General features: G+C 34.6%; 2 protein-coding genes across 9 annotated transcripts in view; one reads left to right on the forward strand and one right to left on the reverse strand.

Moving 5' to 3' along the window:
* Positions 1 to 13006, reverse strand: part of LOC149795305 (uncharacterized) — a 121685-nt gene extending 108679 nt beyond the window's left edge. For 7 of the 8 annotated variants that reach the window (XM_089965041.1, XM_089965040.1, XM_089965038.1 and 4 more), the window contains exons 1-3: positions 11226 to 11379; positions 8470 to 8561; positions 2546 to 2617 (exon numbers count right to left, since the gene is read on the reverse strand). In XM_089965041.1, coding sequence (XP_089821167.1) covers positions 2546 to 2617; positions 8470 to 8561; positions 11226 to 11274 — 213 coding nt within the window. In that variant the 5' untranslated portion in view covers positions 11275 to 11379. Of the gene's footprint in view, positions 1 to 2545; positions 2618 to 8469; positions 8562 to 11225; positions 11380 to 12872 lie in introns of those variants that run through there. The other variant, XM_089965044.1, reaches the window with a different exon arrangement.
* LOC149795307 (uncharacterized) overlaps positions 12873 to 18719 on the forward strand; it is a 50722-nt gene continuing 44875 nt past the window's right edge. The window contains exon 1 of the mRNA XM_089965045.1: positions 12873 to 13038. The gene's annotated coding sequence lies outside the window, so the exon portion shown is untranslated. The remainder of the gene's footprint in view (positions 13039 to 18719) is intronic.

Below are 18719 nucleotides of genomic sequence, written 5' to 3' on the forward strand. Positions count from 1 at the left end.
TGTGCGTATAGTTCAGCAGTACTCGAAACCCCCGTGTCGCATCTATGCGGATGTGACTGCTATGGTAACTAAACGTTGATTGGTTGAAAGTACAGACGTTTACATATTTTTGATTATCATAACCAATAAGAAAACTGTTTACTCAACATTTTGATACAAGTGTGAAAGCTGAGAGGTTAAATTTAGACACAACGTCGGGGATTTTCTGCACGTTACAAAACACATTTAGTTACGACAAACAAAGATGGATTCCGATTCAGATATGAACAATTTTAAAGGGTTCAGTGCAAGTGATATTAACACATTAACCCCTGGCGATGAGAATACTCATCGTACTTTTCCTCCTGGACCTCCCGCGTGGCAGAGTTTACATAGCTTGTATCCCGAGCACCGAGTTTGTGAGGCAGTATTTGTCTAGGCCTGTATCCCGCACGAGTTAAATCGGTGCAAACCGTTGGTTGATTTGAAGCCACTTCCTAATTATACAAGCAGTTTAACCAATACAATTGTAGCTTACATAGATAAAGTGAACAGTGCTGAACAGAGGGAAAAAAATTTGACTTCAATGGCAGCAGAAATAGAGAAAATATATACATCTGAAAATGATGCAAATTGACGAGAATCAGCCACTGGGAGCAGACTTTTACTTGACAGATTCTGACGGAGAATTTTCTGGATTTTAATCAAACGAGATTGATAGTGACATCAAAAAAACTACTGGAAATAACAGTGGTAGTGATGAGAATGAGAATGTTGAAGAAGAAGAAAATGAAAGTAGAGCTGATCAATGATCATAAATGATAAAACACACATTGACAAAAGGCTATACAAAGGAAAAGCAACGGATTTAGACCCTGATGCAAATGAATTTAATTTTGTGGAGCTTTTCTTTCTTTTGAATAATTGTTAAATAAATGTTTGGGAAATATATACTGTTAACATGAGTGTTCATAGTTCAAGGTTTGTTAAGTGTTTTATTAGTTTTAAAATTTTCAGTGAGAGTTCTAAGGAAAAAAAGGTAAGTAATGAGCAAGTAAAATATGCCCATTTGTGTACAGTATTCACAGGATGTTCAGTTTACGAGACAACAAGTGGAATTTCTGTGTACATAAAATATAATTATTTCATGTGTTGATGGTGTTAATAATTCTGTGTGAATTCATAATGGATTTTATGGATTATTCACGGCAAGAGAAGCAAAGTGGCAAGTACATCATTTGTTTTCATCATCATGCATTAGTTTTATTTCTGCATGAAGCATGAAATTTATACCATTATGTATGTAAGTTTATTGAGAACTGCCATGCCAAATTTCACCTTAATTAAATGAATACAAATAAAATAATAACAACAACATTGCAAGTAGCCCTATCTATAAAAATATGCAAGCCAATTGCTGTCAGCTAGTCTCAGGGATACAGGCACTGGAAAGGCTAACACTGCTCTAGGTGATCTCTGCAAGTATGCTGCAGGGGACTGCCTAGCTGTTTGGTTCAGGGGTTAATGTGTTAAGAGTTTAATGGATCATTCTTAGAAAATGGATCGGATATTGATATTAGTCCCGTTTCAACACCAGATGCAAGTGATTTTTAATCGGATGATGAGACGGACTTAGTCCCACTTCCACTATGGAGTTATGACCTCGCCGTGTTCGAGATCAATGATTTTGATTCAACAATCAAGCTTGGACTAAGCAATAAGAAGGATTTTTTCTCAAGATTTCTTCCTGAATGTCTGGTGGAAAAGCTTGTGAAAGAAACAAATGATTATCTCAAGAAAATGGGGCACCAAAAGCAAGAACTGAGGCTGAAATGATATGAAATCAGTATCATGGAGATGTGGCATATTTTGGAATCTACATCGTCATTTATGTATGGATGACAGTTTTGAGGGGTACCACTCTCAACTTTGTAATATAAAGTGGAAATATATGAATAACAGACACTATACAAGGTAAGTTGTTTTTTATTTCACTGAAATCCAGCAAAAACTAATGAAATAATGAATATAAATGTAACCATGTTTTCATTGTCAGTTTCTGTAGCCAGCCTTGATGATTCTCTAATATTCAGCCTAGCAACCAGCCTCAGTAACTGATATGATAGCACTCAGCAGTAGTGAAATTGCACAACAGCTGTAGTAGCTAAAGGGTTAACATAACCATGGTTTCATGGATGGAAAGGAAAAAAAAAAAACAGTCAAAGTTAATATTTATCTATCTGTGGTAAAGGATAGAAATGATTTCATGTCTTGCTTTCTGTTAATGTAGACCAGACAACATGCCCCCCTGCAGAATGACAATTACAGTGCTTTACTTACTGTAAACAAATAACACGACTTTCATTGTGAACAGAAATGTCATTCATACTTTATTCAACCATACTGTATACCTACATCGTAACTTGAATATTCTATACAAATAACATGCCTTTCAGACTGTGAACAAATAGGACTTAAATGATATGCAAACAAGATACCATTCATACTGAATACAAATATAATGACTTTCATCTCTATACAAATAGCATGTGTTTCTATTGCTTACCAGTGTTATATCTTTATCATCACCATCTCTTCCGGAAAGTTTCTTGTATGCTCTGCTCACCTGCTGAAATTTCTGAGGGAAGAAAATGAAGAACTTAACAGATATGTCCATTTCATATTTCTTTTATTACAAAGAGTCTCAGCAATAAGAAAATTATGCTGTGTCAGAGAACTTACATGAAGGTAATGTAGATGACAATTGTGGTCAGACTAAACTTGCCTCTTGTCCATAGGACTGTCAGATTCATTATAACACTGTGTAGATGACTAACTAAAACTTACCCCTTGTCCACAGAACTCTGTCACGTTCATTATAACACTGTGTAGATGACTAACTAAAGCTTACCCCTTGTCCACAGAACTCTGTCAGGTTCAGTATAACACTGTGTAGATGACTAACTAAAGCTTACCCCTTGTCCACAGAACTCTGTCACGTTCATTATAACACTGTGTAGATGACTAACTAAAACTTACCCCTTGTCCACAGAACTCTGTCACATTCATTATAACACTGTGTAGATGACTAACTAAAGCTTACCCCTTGTCCACAGAACTCTGTCACGTTCAGTATAACACTGTGTAGATGACTAACTAAAGCTTACCTCTTGTCCATAGGACTCTGTCAGGTTCATTATAACACTGTGTAGATGACTAACTAAAGCTTACCCCTTGTCCACAGAACTCTGTCACGTTCAGTATAACACTGTGTAGATGACTAACTAAAACTTACCCCTTGTCCACAGAACTCTGTCACATTCATTATAACACTGTGTAGATGACTAACTAAAGCTTACCCCTTGTCCACAGAACTCTGTCACGTTCAGTATAACACTGTGTAGATGACTAACTAAAACTTACCCCTTGTCCACAGAACTCTGTCACATTCATTATAACACTGTGTAGATGACTAACTAAAGCTTACCCCTTGTCCACAGAACTCTGTCATGTTCAGTATAACACTGTGTAGATGACTAACTAAAGCTTACCTCTTGTCCATAGGACTCTGTCAGGTTCATTATAACACTGTGTAGATGACTAACTAAAGCTTACCCCTTGTCCACAGAACTCTGTCACGTTCAGTATAACACTGTGTAGATGACTAACTAAAACTTACCCCTTGTCCACAGAACTCTGTCACATTCATTATAACACTGTGTAGATGACTAACTAAAGCTTACCCCTTGTCCACAGAACTCTGTCACGTTCAGTATAACACTGTGTAGATGACTAACTAAAACTTACCCCTTGTCCACAGAACTCTGTCACATTCATTATAACACTGTGTAGATGACTAACTAAAGCTTACCCCTTGTCCACAGAACTCTGTCACGTTCAGTATAACACTGTGTAGATGACTAACTAAAGCTTACCTCTTGTCCATAGGACTCTGTCAGATTCATTATAACACTGTGTAGATGACTAACTAAAGCTTACCCCTTGTCCACAGAACTCTGTCACGTTCATTATAACACTGTGTAGATGACTAACTAAAACTTACCCCTTGTCCACAGAACTGTCACATTCATTATAACACTGTGTAGATGACTAACTAAAGCTTACCCCTTGTCCACAGAACTCTGTCACGTTCAGTATAACACTGTGTAGATGACTAACTAAAGCTTACCTCTTGTCCATAGGACTCTGTCAGGTTCATTATAACACTGTGTAGATGACTAACTAAAACTTACCTCTTGTCCACAGGACTCTGTCAGGTTCATCATAACACTGTGTAGATGACTAACTAAAACATACCTCTTGTCCATAGGACTCTTTCAGATTCATGCAGCACTGTTTAGTGACTAATTAAAACTTACTACTTGTCCATACAACTCTTCAAGATTCATGTAGCACTATGTAATGTCTAACTAACATTACCCCTTGTCCTAAGGACTCATTTAGATTCATGTATAGAGTGAATAACTAAAACTTCTTGAAGCACTGAATAGAGCATTAAGGCTCATTGGTCTAAAAGAACGAAAACCATTAGAGTTTTAAGATAATTCAACATATAATTTATTTCCCTAAAATACAAAGTGAAAACTTAAAAAGAACTTAACAGTATTGTGATATAATTCCAAATTAGTCAAAAAAGTTCAATCACCAGACCTAAAGAATAAAGTTCTAATTAAACTCCAGTGGTGTTCAAATAAGATCTAGCGCTGATGGCGTTGATGTACCTGTAGTCTTGAATGTACTAATGTACCAGTGCTTCGGATGTTATTACAGAAACTGGATTGGCTCCATTTTCCTTTATGATCAACATGACATCATAACAAGTTTTTAAAGTGAAAACCCTATGCAAACATGACCACTCATCCAGGGGAGGTAACGATAACAAGAATTTTCAAAATGGTCACTATGGCAGGCATAACGAATATCCGAATGGCACCATTTTCATTTAGGTACAACTAGACATCATAGCAAGCTGTTTAGCAAAAACCCCATGCTGATATGACCATCCATTCAGGAGAAGTAGTGATAATATTTTCAATATGGCCATGGTGGCAGCCATATTGGAAATCAGACTGACAGAGGCTTTCATTTAGGTCAAACTAGAACTCATAAGTCTTATGATGAAAACTCAATGGCAATATTATTTTCATTCAGGATGAGCAGCGATAATGATTTTCGTCTATTCAGATGGAGTAACAATGAAAAGATTTTCAAGATGGCCATTGTGGTGGACATAATGGACATCAGAATGACACCATTTTCATTTTAGGACCAATTTTACATCATAAAGTCTTGTGATGAAAACCTTATGGCAATATGACTTTTTATTCAGGAGGAGTAGAGCTGGGCTAGTAAAGCTGATTTGACGAAGAGTAGGGATGCCAATGAAAATTAGGGAAAAGAATGGACATCAAAGAAGGACATCAAAGAAAAAGTAGAATAAGAAAATTAGGGCCACTGGAAAGTCTGCTTCAGTGTCAATGAGTATAAAAGTATAGTTGCAAACTATGTCTACAGATTTAATTTCATATTTTATTTAAAATCAAACAGACTGTACTGATATAAACACTCCTGATGTCATCACATCAGTGGTGGTTCTTGTGTGTGTGTCTGTTTTGACAAGAAAAATGATATAGCTTATAAGGGGTACAAAGTTATGTCAGTATATACAATTTGATCGTAGATAACGACGCAAAACAGCTATCTGAAAATAACTGATTTTCAAATATATTTATGAAAGACATTACTGTTTTGTTCCATTTTCTGTTATTATTAAATGTTTGGCATTCTGCAGCTGCACTATGTCCTTCAAAAATGCATTCATGATTTCCCTGGCATTCATTCTGCATTCAGTTTTAATTGCATCTATAAAATTATCCGTCCAAGGGCCTGTAAAAAATATGTATCAAAGAAGCCAAATTTCAGACACAATGGAGTTATTTAAAATTACAAACTACTCCTTAAACCGCAACAGAAGAAATCAAAATTCAAAGAGTGTTGGCACAATGTAAACCCACAGAACCATCACTGATCCAGATTTAAGGTGTCTAGGTTTAATGGTGCATGTGGCCATTACACACAGCTGTCCTGTGAAGAACATTGTTCAGTGCTGTACTAGAAACCAAATTACACACAGCTGTATTGTAAAAAACATTACACACAGCTGTATTGTAACAACATTTTACATGCTGCTGCACTGTAAACATTACAAACAGCTGTAATGTAAACATCACACACATCTGTACAGTAAACAATATTACACAGCTGTACCTTAAACATTACAAACAGCTGTAATATAAACATTACACACATATGTATTGTAAAGAACATTTCACATATCTATACTGTGAAGAATATTACACACATGAACAGCAAAAAACATTATGTTCACATGTAAAGAGTGAATCACATAATCCATGTATGGCATTATCTTGTATCACACAAGACTATTATAGTACCTGAGTATGTCAAGACTATCACATTATCTCAATATGTTAAGACAGTATCATATATTATTGTATTATAAGACAATCACATTATCCTTGTATCACACAAGACTATTATAGTACATATGTATGTCAAGATCATCACATTAACTCCATATTTTAAGACTATATCACATCATCCATGTGTTATTGACTATCACATTATTCTTGTATCACACAAGACTATTATAGTACCTATGTATGTCAAGACCATCATATTATCTCCCTATGTTAAGACTGTATCACATCATCCATGTCTTATAGGACTGTATCACCATATCCTTGTATGTTAAAACCTATTATAGTACCTATGTATGTCTAGACAATCAAATTGTCCATAGTTCTTAAGACTATCACATTATCCATGTATGTAAAGGTTATCACATAATCCATGTATGCAAAAGGTATCACATAATCCATGTATGTAGAGGCTATCACATAATCCATGTATGTAAAGGCTATCACAAAATCCATGTATGTAAAGGCTATCAGATCATTCATGCATGTAAAGGCTATCACAAAATCCATGTATGCAGAGGCTATCATATAATCCATGTATGTAAAGGCTATCACAAAATCCATGTATGTAAAGGCTATCACAAAATCCATGTATGTAAAGACTATCACATCATCCATGCATGTAAAAGCCATCACATAATCCATGTATGTAAAGGCTATCAGATCATCCATGCATGTAAAGGCTGCATCACATTATCCGTAACCCTAACAAAATATTCTCAGACCAACAATATATTTTCCTCAAGTCAGATTCAATTTTCAACAATGTGTAATGATATATCCCTTGCTGCTATCACTGACCTAGAAAACATGCACATGAAAAGATCAGAAGTATGATCTGATACAGTAGAGGAAATATTATGTTCAACCCCAATTAAATCTACATACATTTAGACCTTAATCACCTCCAGTTCATTACCTGAAACTGCATTTTTAAACACCATGGAAGTTCATGCATATTTAGACTTGAATTACCTCTAGTTCAGTTCTGGAAACAGCATTTTCAGATCCCATGGAAGTCTTTGTCATTTAAGCCTTAATTATATTCAGTTATCAAACCCCATGGCAGTATGAGTAAATTTAGACCTTAATTACCTCCAGTTCAGTTCTGGAAAATTGATTTTTAAACCCCATGGAATTTTATGTCTCCTTGCTAGATGTCAATTTCATCTAGTGTTTGCTTAAGATTTTTATTTCATCACATGGTGCTGACAGTAATCTTTCCCACAATAAACAACACTCCAATTGACATGACATGGTGTCAAGTATATGTAATTGTTGCCTTTCTGCTATTTTTTAAGCACACCCAATAATCTGAATAGTCATTTATATAACTGTGAGCTGATTATATGAACAAAGGCCACAAAGGTGACTTTTACCTATGACCTTTGAATACTCCATGACTAGATGTTTCATCTCCTGTTAAACTCCTGTGGCAAATCACAAAATTCCACATGTGGAAGCAGAAGATAAAGTACTATTTATGAAACCTACAATAATCTACCCAAATTCATGATGTGACCTTGACCTTGGACTGTTAAATCATCATCCATAAATGTGATTCTGAGTCTAACTATCTAAAGGCACATACTCCCTTTTTTTTATAACTAAACCAACTTACTACTTTGATCTTAACCTATCACCTGCACAGATCATAAATTCTATCATCCGCATACAGTGTAAATCTTAAAATGAACTTCAATCCCAAATTCAATATCAATTTATCAGCATCAGTAGCAGCCTCACCACCTACCAAAAATTTAAATAACTGCTTCCTGTGACTTTCACCTATGACCTCCTTGGTCTTCAACCTCTACTGATGTTCCCTGCCTCATGGATTTGTGGGCAAGTCTGACAATAAATTGACACAAACAAGAGAAACTTTAACCACACATGATGCTGAATGGATGAAAGGACGAAGACATTTTGAATGCTATGTGTCGCCTTTTTGTGGCATTCACAAACCTACCTTCAAGGCATCCCCTGACCCACCATGTTTATCGGGATGCCACTTTAAAGCAAGTCTTTTGTAACTTGTGCGTATGGAGTCTTCATCAACACCTGCAATAAACAAGAGGCAATATGTATAATATGCACAATGAGATGAGTTCAAGGTCATCCTATAACTAAAATTAGATATTTTAATATACATGTATATGTAAATGTAGTAAATGTGCTGACTGGGCAAATGTAAAAATTTGTAGCAATACAACCTTCAAGCTGCTGCAAGAAATGTTGACATCACTGTGACCTCATGGTTCTAGTGGAAAGTAAACCTGGATAGAATGCATATTTTAAGACTTATGTACAATATTTCTCAACGTACGTAGTTCATTCTATTTGGTAACTGCCGGCAATTCCGTAAATTACCATAACACTGAGAGTTTGGAATTATATCCCTTTACACACATAAACATAGAAATTAAGCCGCTTGTTAAATCCACGTGATAGCCAAATTTATTGTCATTCTTTTCCTTTCCTTGATTTGACACTCTAAATATCAGAAGCAGATGACATACGTATGTACATCTGTAGTCATGCACACACCCTTTGCTGAAAACTGACTTGTCCAGGAACTGGAAATGGATCTCGAGCATGTCCATCTAATATAACTGGAAACGTCTGTTAAGCATCATACATGCTGATGATGACAGTGTTAGGGCCACTCTACTCACAGTCAGGTTAGAAATTATAAATCAATGAATGAATTGGCTAAGTTCCTTGCACTTTTTATCGCATTAAAGGTTTCCATTACTGAAATCGGTAGGGGGTACAAACAAACGAGTTGGTCTAGTCAGACTATACATCCGAATCTAACAACCGCGGACAATTTTATGTGTGATTATCAAAAGAAATTCAAATTTCTGGGTTTATTTCAATACAAGATAAGACATTGGTTAAATAGTATTTGCTTTGCCGTTTTTTTCTTCTTCTGAATTTCACAAAAATGAGTAAACTCAGAATACAACGTTGACCTTAGAGCTCTCTCTCGAATTCTACAATATAGACCGAGCATTGTTCTGTATTTTTCTGACCAAAATAATTGCATTTTAAAGCTAAATAACATAATACTCTGACTTCAATTTATACGAATTGTATATTTTCCTGAATATATTTGCTCAATGGTTTACAAAAAGAGAAAATATCTTAAAAAAGTACCTTACTGAACAAAGATGTCTGCCATTAGGCCTATTTCTCCATGACAGGTTAAGAAGAAAATAATGTACATGTGGCAGTTAAAATATTCATGTTACCGATTCTATTCTTAAAACTCGAATTACTATTTACATAAGTTTAAGTTTCAAAACACAATTTCATTTATTTTTATCATCAAAGGATAACTTGCAGAAGCGTGCAGTAATAGTTGCTAACTTCCCCGGGACAGTGTTAATGGTAAATCAGCTATCAAAATGCATGCCTGTGAATGTGCACAAGCTTGCTTGCTGGTGTAATTGTTATTAACACCAACTATTTGATGGCTTCAAGCCTACATTTTGCTTTGAGCTACATATACAGTAGAACCTGTTTTGTAAGACTACATCTGTTGCCAATAAATTATGGTCTCTCAAGACAAGTGGTCTCTCATAACAGGTAACAATGCTATATAATGAATAAATTTGTGCACTGAGAATGTGGTCTCTCAAGACAGGTGGTTTCACACAGCAGTGGACTTTCAAGACTGGTTTTACTGTAACATAACACAGGAACTAACCTGGCCAAGGTGAGGAAGCATCTCAAAAAGGATGGTCATTCAATATTCCTCTAAAGAATTATAGGGCAAAGTCATTTTCATTTTCCTAACAGAAGGCGAAGTTCACATATTTTAGGTGACTTAGTCACCCACTTCGCCTGGTAGGATGACACCTGGTGGTCTACATCACAATGTAAAATCAGTGCAATACATGATAATCAACATACACATGGTTGATTAAAGTTACAAATTATGTTCAGACTTGTATCTAAAATTATAAATATTTTACTTAGCAATTTCAGGCATGTAGAGTTCCATACACTTATGTAATTATTTGGCACAAGTCCTCTTTACATTACCAAATTTAGTACCTGGCCACCATCTTAAAAGTTCATAGCAATAAATATTTTTGTTTCAAAGTTGTTTGATGACAATTAAAGTGCAAAGCATTCAATGGCTATGACTGTACAGACATTGGTTTAATTATATTAGCACTGAATTAAAAAAAAAAAACAATTAATATTCAAGACGAATAAATGCACATATATTACCACACTGACATACAGTTTAGATTGAATTGGAAGCCCACAATATGTCAGCATCAAAACGATGTTCTGGTTTCACTGTTAACAATTGCATTATTATATACTGACAGCACTTGCATAAAAATAACTTCTCGCAACATTTAGGTTCAGGCATATGTCATCGAATGGCAATAAAAAGCTCATAGTTTTGGTTTTAAAAATGCCAAAAATAAAGCGTTCTTCGTCAGCAATATTTCAATGGCAGGTGCCTCTTGTACCGAGCCCTATTTTCGACGTTATTTAGGAACATGTTTAGTTATTTAGCCCAAGAATTTTTATATATCTCTCATGAAGTGTGTATAACAATTAGAAACTTTCGTAAACTGAGGACAAATCTAAAAAGTAAATGATAACTGTCGCCCAATAGCAGTTCGTAAACATTTACGAAAGATTTCACTGAACTCAGAGGAGTACTGTATGCAAGCAGACCATCTCGTTCCAAAGACATACCAAATGGTAACTCCAGAATCTCATAGGATTCTTCCTTTGTTAAACCCATGTTCAAACTCTAAATTCAAGATTTTTTTTAGGTAATGGTAAATCAGATAGCCTCCGTTGATTCCTAAAGAAAGGCGGCCATATTTACTAAGCTTGCATGTGTGTATAGGTCACGTGAGATGAGAACGATATATTACGAGATATTTTGAGATGTAAATACAAGCTAGTGGTGATGGTCTTGATAGTGTTATACATTTTTAGGCATCGATAAAGTTGAAATTTTTTTAATTTTTTTTTTAAAACCATAAATACGCATTTAAAAAAAAATAGTTACTAACAACGCTCCTTTTGCCTAAAAGATTTCGGTTTGATAGGGGACATTATACTTAAAGTGGAACTTATATGATCCATATGCTGAAGCAGACGAAATTTGTTGTCGTGCCACTGCAGTACCTCTAGTTAAAGCACATCATTATTATTTCCATAGGAGTCTGACGTTTCATCAATAAAGTGCGATACAATTTTTGACAGCACGAAATCAACTTATCTATACTGTATTTATAGTGGCGTTGTCAAAATAATTTTATTTTATTGATAAACGGTCAGACTCCTATGATTACTTCACAATTTCTTGGTGTCACATACACCGACCATAATTTGTGGAGTTGTGACGATTTCGACATAGTATCTGTACATTCACTAAGGGAATAAATAAATTGTAGCCTTTCGACCAAGAAATCCAGAATTTAGTTTTTGGCACCGAAATCGTAATTTGAGTATGTATGTTCATGGTTTCTGCCCGCCTCGGCTTAGATTATAAGTTGTTTTTTGTTTCTTCCGGGCAAGCAAAATGATTTATTATCAGTATAGCCACACACACACACACACACACACACCCGAAACTGCAGAAGGAGAGATTTTTTTCTTCTTCCACCAAAAAAGCTTGGTACATGTAGGCAGAATTAAGTGGAAGGAACATACTCGTTCCCAACATTTTTCCTCTATGCACACACATATATTTTATTAAATCTCAGATATAGTCATATCAAGAAAGGCCTTTTGGGGTTTGTGGGATTTGATTTTTAGTCCAGTATATTAGTAAAAATGGGGTTTCCATGTGCAGAATTCTTGATTAATATTTTCAAACTTTCATATAATTAATATAGATGTTGGTTCATTAATTGGTTAATTTCATTATATCAGATTCATTTCTGATACATTTGGCCAATAAGTACTGGTAGTTATAAAAATAAATTTCTCAAAATGTATTTTTTAAAGAGTTGTACAAAAATAACCCAAAATAGGTCTTTATTCATCATTACATTGAAGGCTGAAGTGAATGAAAGTTTTTCATAAAGGTCACTGGTTAGTTTCTAATAGATCATAATACTGTTGCTACTAGATTGCCATTAAGAATTCTAATCTAGTTACCATAGTTACATCTTTAATCTTTAACTGGAAAGCTGCATTTAGGACAGTGTACATTCTCATGGTGTCTGATGTAATTTGATATATGATGTTGCATTCCTTGTATAGGTGTTTTATAGGCAAGGTTTCATTTTAGGAATTTATTTTGCAAAACAGGTTGAAGCATCACAACTACATGAAATAAATAGAAAATAAATAGAAAGAGATATGAGGAGGTATCAGAATGCTTACAGTCGCTGGTCTAGAGGTCTCCAATTTCAGTCTACTTTAGCCAAATATCAACACAGAACAAATCCTTATAGTCCACCAGCTGGAATACTGGCACAGCAAACCACTGGAAGGCAAACATTTAGAAAATCCTGTAAAACTAATTCATCACAGCATGTGGCAGAATCAGGTCAGTTGGACTCCACAGAGTATATCCCATAGTGTGAGTGCTTGCATGAGGGCAATAAAGCCAGTTCCTTGTATTGCTTGTAGACAGTGAGAGGTGGATATATTTTCATCATCATCATCTTTATTATTAGTGGCACTGTGAACAATATCAAAGTTACAAAGATCATTTGAAATATAAAGATCATTGATTTTAAGTTCATCAGAAAGCATAAACCGTTCATATTAATTCTTTGGATATGTATTGCCAATATTTTTAATGTAATTTTGCATACTTAGGAAATGTTTCTTTGTGCCTTGGAAGTAACACTGCTTACATTATATTTTTCATCTGCTATATGCTCATGGATTGCACTTAAGAGTGGAAGGTTATTTTAAGTACAGGCATTTATTCAGATGTTTGCTGTTCCTTAAAGTGAAATTATTAAGGTGTTACAAGATAGTATTCAAAGCCCATGGCTACCTATGGCGATGTTTATCCTTTGTACTTGTATACATATAGCAAATGGACAAAATTTTGTTGTCTATCAAGAAAAGAATCTTTAAGTTTTAAATTGATGATATTTTGGACACTTACCATCTGCTACTCATGCATGCATCCAAATCTGGCCCTCATTTTTATTCATATTTTATGTGTTATTGGTGGTTACATTTGTTGTTGTTGTAATAATGGCTTGAATATGCATTTATTTGAAAATTTTCAAATATTTCACAGAGAAGGAGAATTATTCTTGATATCATCAGTGAAAGAAGCAGATAATTTGGAAAATCAAAACTGACAAGGTTTTGAAGTAGATATGCATTTTTGGAATAGAGTATGAGGGTGAAACAATGCATTGATATATTTATGCATCAATACTTTTGTCCATATTGTCACGGAATTGTATAAATCCTTTTTTTGAAAAAATACATGTACTCGGGGTTTCGCTTTTGTGTACAACAATACCCGAGGGTGATTTATGTATATTGTACAATATTTCAAAATAGTGAGTTCAGTTCATCCTATGCCACATGTACAAAGTGCTTTAAATGGGAAAAACCAAATGCTTCCAGCAGAAAGACAATGTATTACGACCTTGTATGTGTATAAATGCCGCACCATAAGATTAAATCTTCACGTTTCGGAACGTCTTGTCAGTAAGCGGTCTACTTTAAGGACTTGCACATCTTCAGCTGTAGAGGTATGTGAATTATTAATTTCTTGTGTATAAGTTATAACTATTGTTCTACCTCGTTTATTTTTGTATGTTTGCTATGTAGCTTTGGTTTATATAGTGTAATGCAAATATTTTCTATATTAGTTTGTAACTTAGCAAGGGTTTTATATTAGCAATATAACGCTGTATTTTTAAGAAATGTTTATTACCGTAGGATTCTTGTTGGGCACGGTTAGGTTTACTTCTGAACCTGTTTGTTGTTTTGTAATTATTATGCCAATAATGTAATCTGTATAACTTACCGTATATAACGTCATTACGTTTTATCATATATGCCTGTGTCATGCATAGAACACGGTGTTAGATGTATCTTCAGCTGACCAGAGTGACTCGAGTGATCACAGAATGCCAGAGTGATCAGAGTGGTTGAACTGACTCGAGTGACCGGAGCGATCAGAGTGATCGGAGTCGATGTGGTGCCAGCTGCAGAGCTAACCATAGAAGTCAACCATATCAGCTGTGAAGCTGAACCATAGCAGCCATAGAGATGAATAAATGGTATTGCTGGTTGAACAGCAGGTGTTCGGGCATTGCCAACCGAGATTGCTGGGTGCTGATTGCTTGATTGACCAACCTGGAATTCTGACGGCTTGATTGGCCAGTGTGACTGGTAGTTAGTGTGCTGGTGACGGAGTGTGTAACTCCTTACATGTAATCTTTTAGCCATAGGCTAATTTTGGGGGTTTGTAAAACCCAGTGTGGTTTTGGGACTGTAAAGATAATTTGTACATCTGTCCGTTTTGTTTACATAATTTCACTATTTGAGTGAATACATTTTACTATATGAGTAAAATACTACATTTTGTTTTACTATTTGAGTAAAACACATCAATGTTTTCTTTGTGAAAACACTGTGAATCATTCATCCCTTGTCCTTGTACTGTGTAAGTCATTTATTTGTATTTTCGTTATTAAGTCCGTGCGTTTTATGTTAATTGACCCAATATTTGGATCTTATACATACACATTTTAATCATGATTGATTGCTCGTTCAATTTGTTTGTTATTAAACATTATATTTGTATCACCATCAAAAGTGTTCTGTTGTAAATCCGAAATCCCACCCGGTTATCTTGTTACACATATCAAAATACATGTAAATACAACAGGTGAAGAATCAATACAAAGTGATGCTTAGACTATACAAGTAACTTTAATCTTCAGCAGTCATAAATAATTATTAGTCATTTGTCTTGTTATTGTTTAAACTGAGAATTCATCCGAGACCACTACTGCAGGCACAGGCATTCAGTTTTTTCAGTAATAGAGAAAAAAACATTTGACATCACCCACATGCCTTCTACAAAATAACATAAAATGTGACTTGGTATGTAATCTTACCCACCCCCAGTTGCCGATTCCATGCTAACTTTTTAACTCACAGCATGTTCAGTTTAAAAAAAACACATTCCATATTTTTTTGTGTGTTCCACATGTATAATAAAGTACTTTACTTATCATTTAATAACCACTTTTACATGAAGTTCTCTATTGCTCCATAAGGTAATAGACACAACCAAAGCTCAGATTCTCTGCCTTTTGTTTTCTTTGTCTTAATGAAAAACCAACCGATTTTATACTCATCATTACAATGAATATCATACAGTAATCCTTTTCTTCAATAAATATTTCTTTGAAAACTGAGGCAATCATACAGTAATCCTTTTCTTCAATAAATATTTCTTTGAAAACTGAGGCAATCATACAGTAATCCTTTTCTTCAATAAATATTTCTTTGAAAACTGAGGCAATCATACAGTAATCCTTTTCTTCAATAAATATTTCTTTGAAAACTGAGGCAATCATACAGTAATCCTTTTCTTCAATAAATATTTCTTTGAAAACTGAGGCAATCATACAGTAATCCTTTTCTTCAATAAATATTTCTTTGAAAACTGAGGCAATCATACAGTAATCCTTTTCTTCAATAAATATTTCTTTGAAAACTGAGGCAATCATACAGTAATCCTTTTCTTCAATAAATATTTCTTTGAAAACTGAGGCAATCATACAGTAATCCTTTTCTTCAATAAATATTTCTTTGAAAACTGAGGCAATCAATAATTTTTTATAATGTTCTGGTGACCCACTGAGTAGGTCTATTTTAAATCCAGTCTGTGGATGTAATTTAAAGCTAGGTATTCAAATAATTCATGAAGTTGAAACAAAGGAACAATGATACTGATGAATATTGCATTCATTTTTGTACTAGATTCAGTTCTGGTTTAATAATTTTGATGTATGAGTGTTCCAAGTTTTTATTCATATATCCTGTGTGCCCTCATGCCACTATATCTTAAATCATAAAAGATTAAAATATTGAGAATAGTAATACTCTATTTAACAGACCATTTTAGTCAAAAATAGTAAACCTCTCAGGTGGTCAAAGTGGTTTGAGCATCTGCCTTGGATGCAGGAGGTGACTGGTTCAAACACTGCCAAGTCATGTTAGAAGCTTATAAAAATGGTACTAACAGCAGCTTTGCTTGGTGTTCAGCATTGTGTGGGACATGATGCTACATGTCTGCAGCATGATGCCCCAGCGATTGACATCACTATAAACTGCCACACTGCAGAAATCATAGTAATATGACTCAAATTATTAAAGCTATGTCATAAATCCAAAACACACACACACACACACTCAAAAGTAGTATATTCAGCTGGTTTTTTTTTATTGCCTTGAAGATCATTTTGCAATGCACCTAGTCTATATTTAGCTGCTTCTCATCCAAACACTAATTATTAATTTATGCTCAAGAATGCCTCAAAATGCAAGCAAAAACAGGAAGAGAAAAAAATACAATCATCCATGCATATAGTAACTGACATTTGAAGTCAATTTTATTTAAAGAAACATAAAATGGCACTTTATGTTGCTGTGAATAAGTGACACCCTAAACTTGTATGGCAACAAAAATGGCAGCTGGTTTAAGTTACTCATTTTGCCTTCATTTTTCTGGTCATTAGTGATATACATTAATGAGAACATGTATACAATTTGTGGTTACAAAAAGTATCTTCTTTCAAAAACTCAGACATGTTCTCAAATGTGCAATTTTTGAGGTCTTCAGTGAGGTGGAAATCTGATAAAATTTGAGTTTTTGATTAAACACAGGCCTACTTAGGAGCAAAATTAAACAGTTATTTCACACTCTTTCATTGTATCATGCTTATATATGTTGCATTTGATATATAGTGGATATGGAATAACCATAATAAATACTTTGAAAATAATTTAATTTATTGCTATTTTGGGGGCCAAAATCGGCCTTTAATGTACCTTGTCCTTTGGTAGTTTTCTGTAGAAAAGGAGTTGGTGTTGTCAATAGTTTTCCTTTTTCTCTAGCAAAAGGGATGACCTGTTGCTGCATGGGTTGTTTTGCATCTGCAGGAAGATCAGTGTGATAGATTTTTTTGCCATTCATCTCCACTTCCACAGCAGGACTTGTTCTAGATGAGATTTTACTTGTAAGAGGAAATTGCACTCTGTATTGTTTTGAAGAAAAATACTGTAATGTCTTAGAAGTTAAAGTGAAGACCTAAATTTGATAAGATGTTTTTAAAGCAGGGCAGTCCAATATTTTCAATACCGTGGGCCACAATGGACCAAAAATGTAAAGTTCTTGGGTCGTACATGATATGTATTATAATAGTAATTATACTATAATTATAGAAATTACTTTTTGTATGTGTGCAGGCCACAAAATAATGACCAGTAGGCCACATTTGTGGTTGGACCACTCTGTTTTAAGGCATTCATGCAGTGCAAAACAATAGTGTGGTGGCCGAGATAAATCATGCATCTGATCAAATGGAGCAGCCTATAATGGCCTTAAAGGACTGGATGAAAATGGCATAATAATAGGTGCTAAGTCTATATCTGTCTGTAATCTGCATGCTGGAATACAAAAAGCATGTCAACACTCATGAAAAGGCACCACTTATGCTGACATCTCTTTCTTAAGATGAAAGACCATAATGTACCATATCACAGGCTTTGAATTGTGATTTTTATCATTATACAGCATAGGTGTGTCATTTCACCCATACAGAAAATCGGCAACAATGGCAAAATAACCAGACAAGTATATTTAGGTGACAGATATACAACTCTGTAAAGAGTTCTTTCCCCGAGTATTGGGGATATCAGCCACAGCCACAGTTTCACATTCGTGGATTTGGGTGCAGTGTGAAGAAACCACAGATGAATTAGATACTTTTGTGTCGCTGGTAAACATGTTGAATGACCTGTTATAAACAATGAAATATCTTATGTTTTGAAGGTGGACTGTTTCAAGAGGTATAATTTCATGTAAGCAATACACGATTTATATGTTCCTTCTTGCCATTCTACATGTCCAGGAAAAATATGCAAACTGAGGTACAGGAATAATTTGGCTAAATTTTAAAAAAATGTTTAATTTGAAATAATTTGTATGATGACATAGATTCAATTCAGATAGTT

This window comes from Sinohyriopsis cumingii, chromosome 7 (genome assembly GCF_028554795.1).
Source record: "Sinohyriopsis cumingii isolate HCF-2022 chromosome 7, ASM2855479v2, whole genome shotgun sequence".
NCBI lineage: Eukaryota > Metazoa > Mollusca > Bivalvia > Unionida > Unionidae > Sinohyriopsis > Sinohyriopsis cumingii.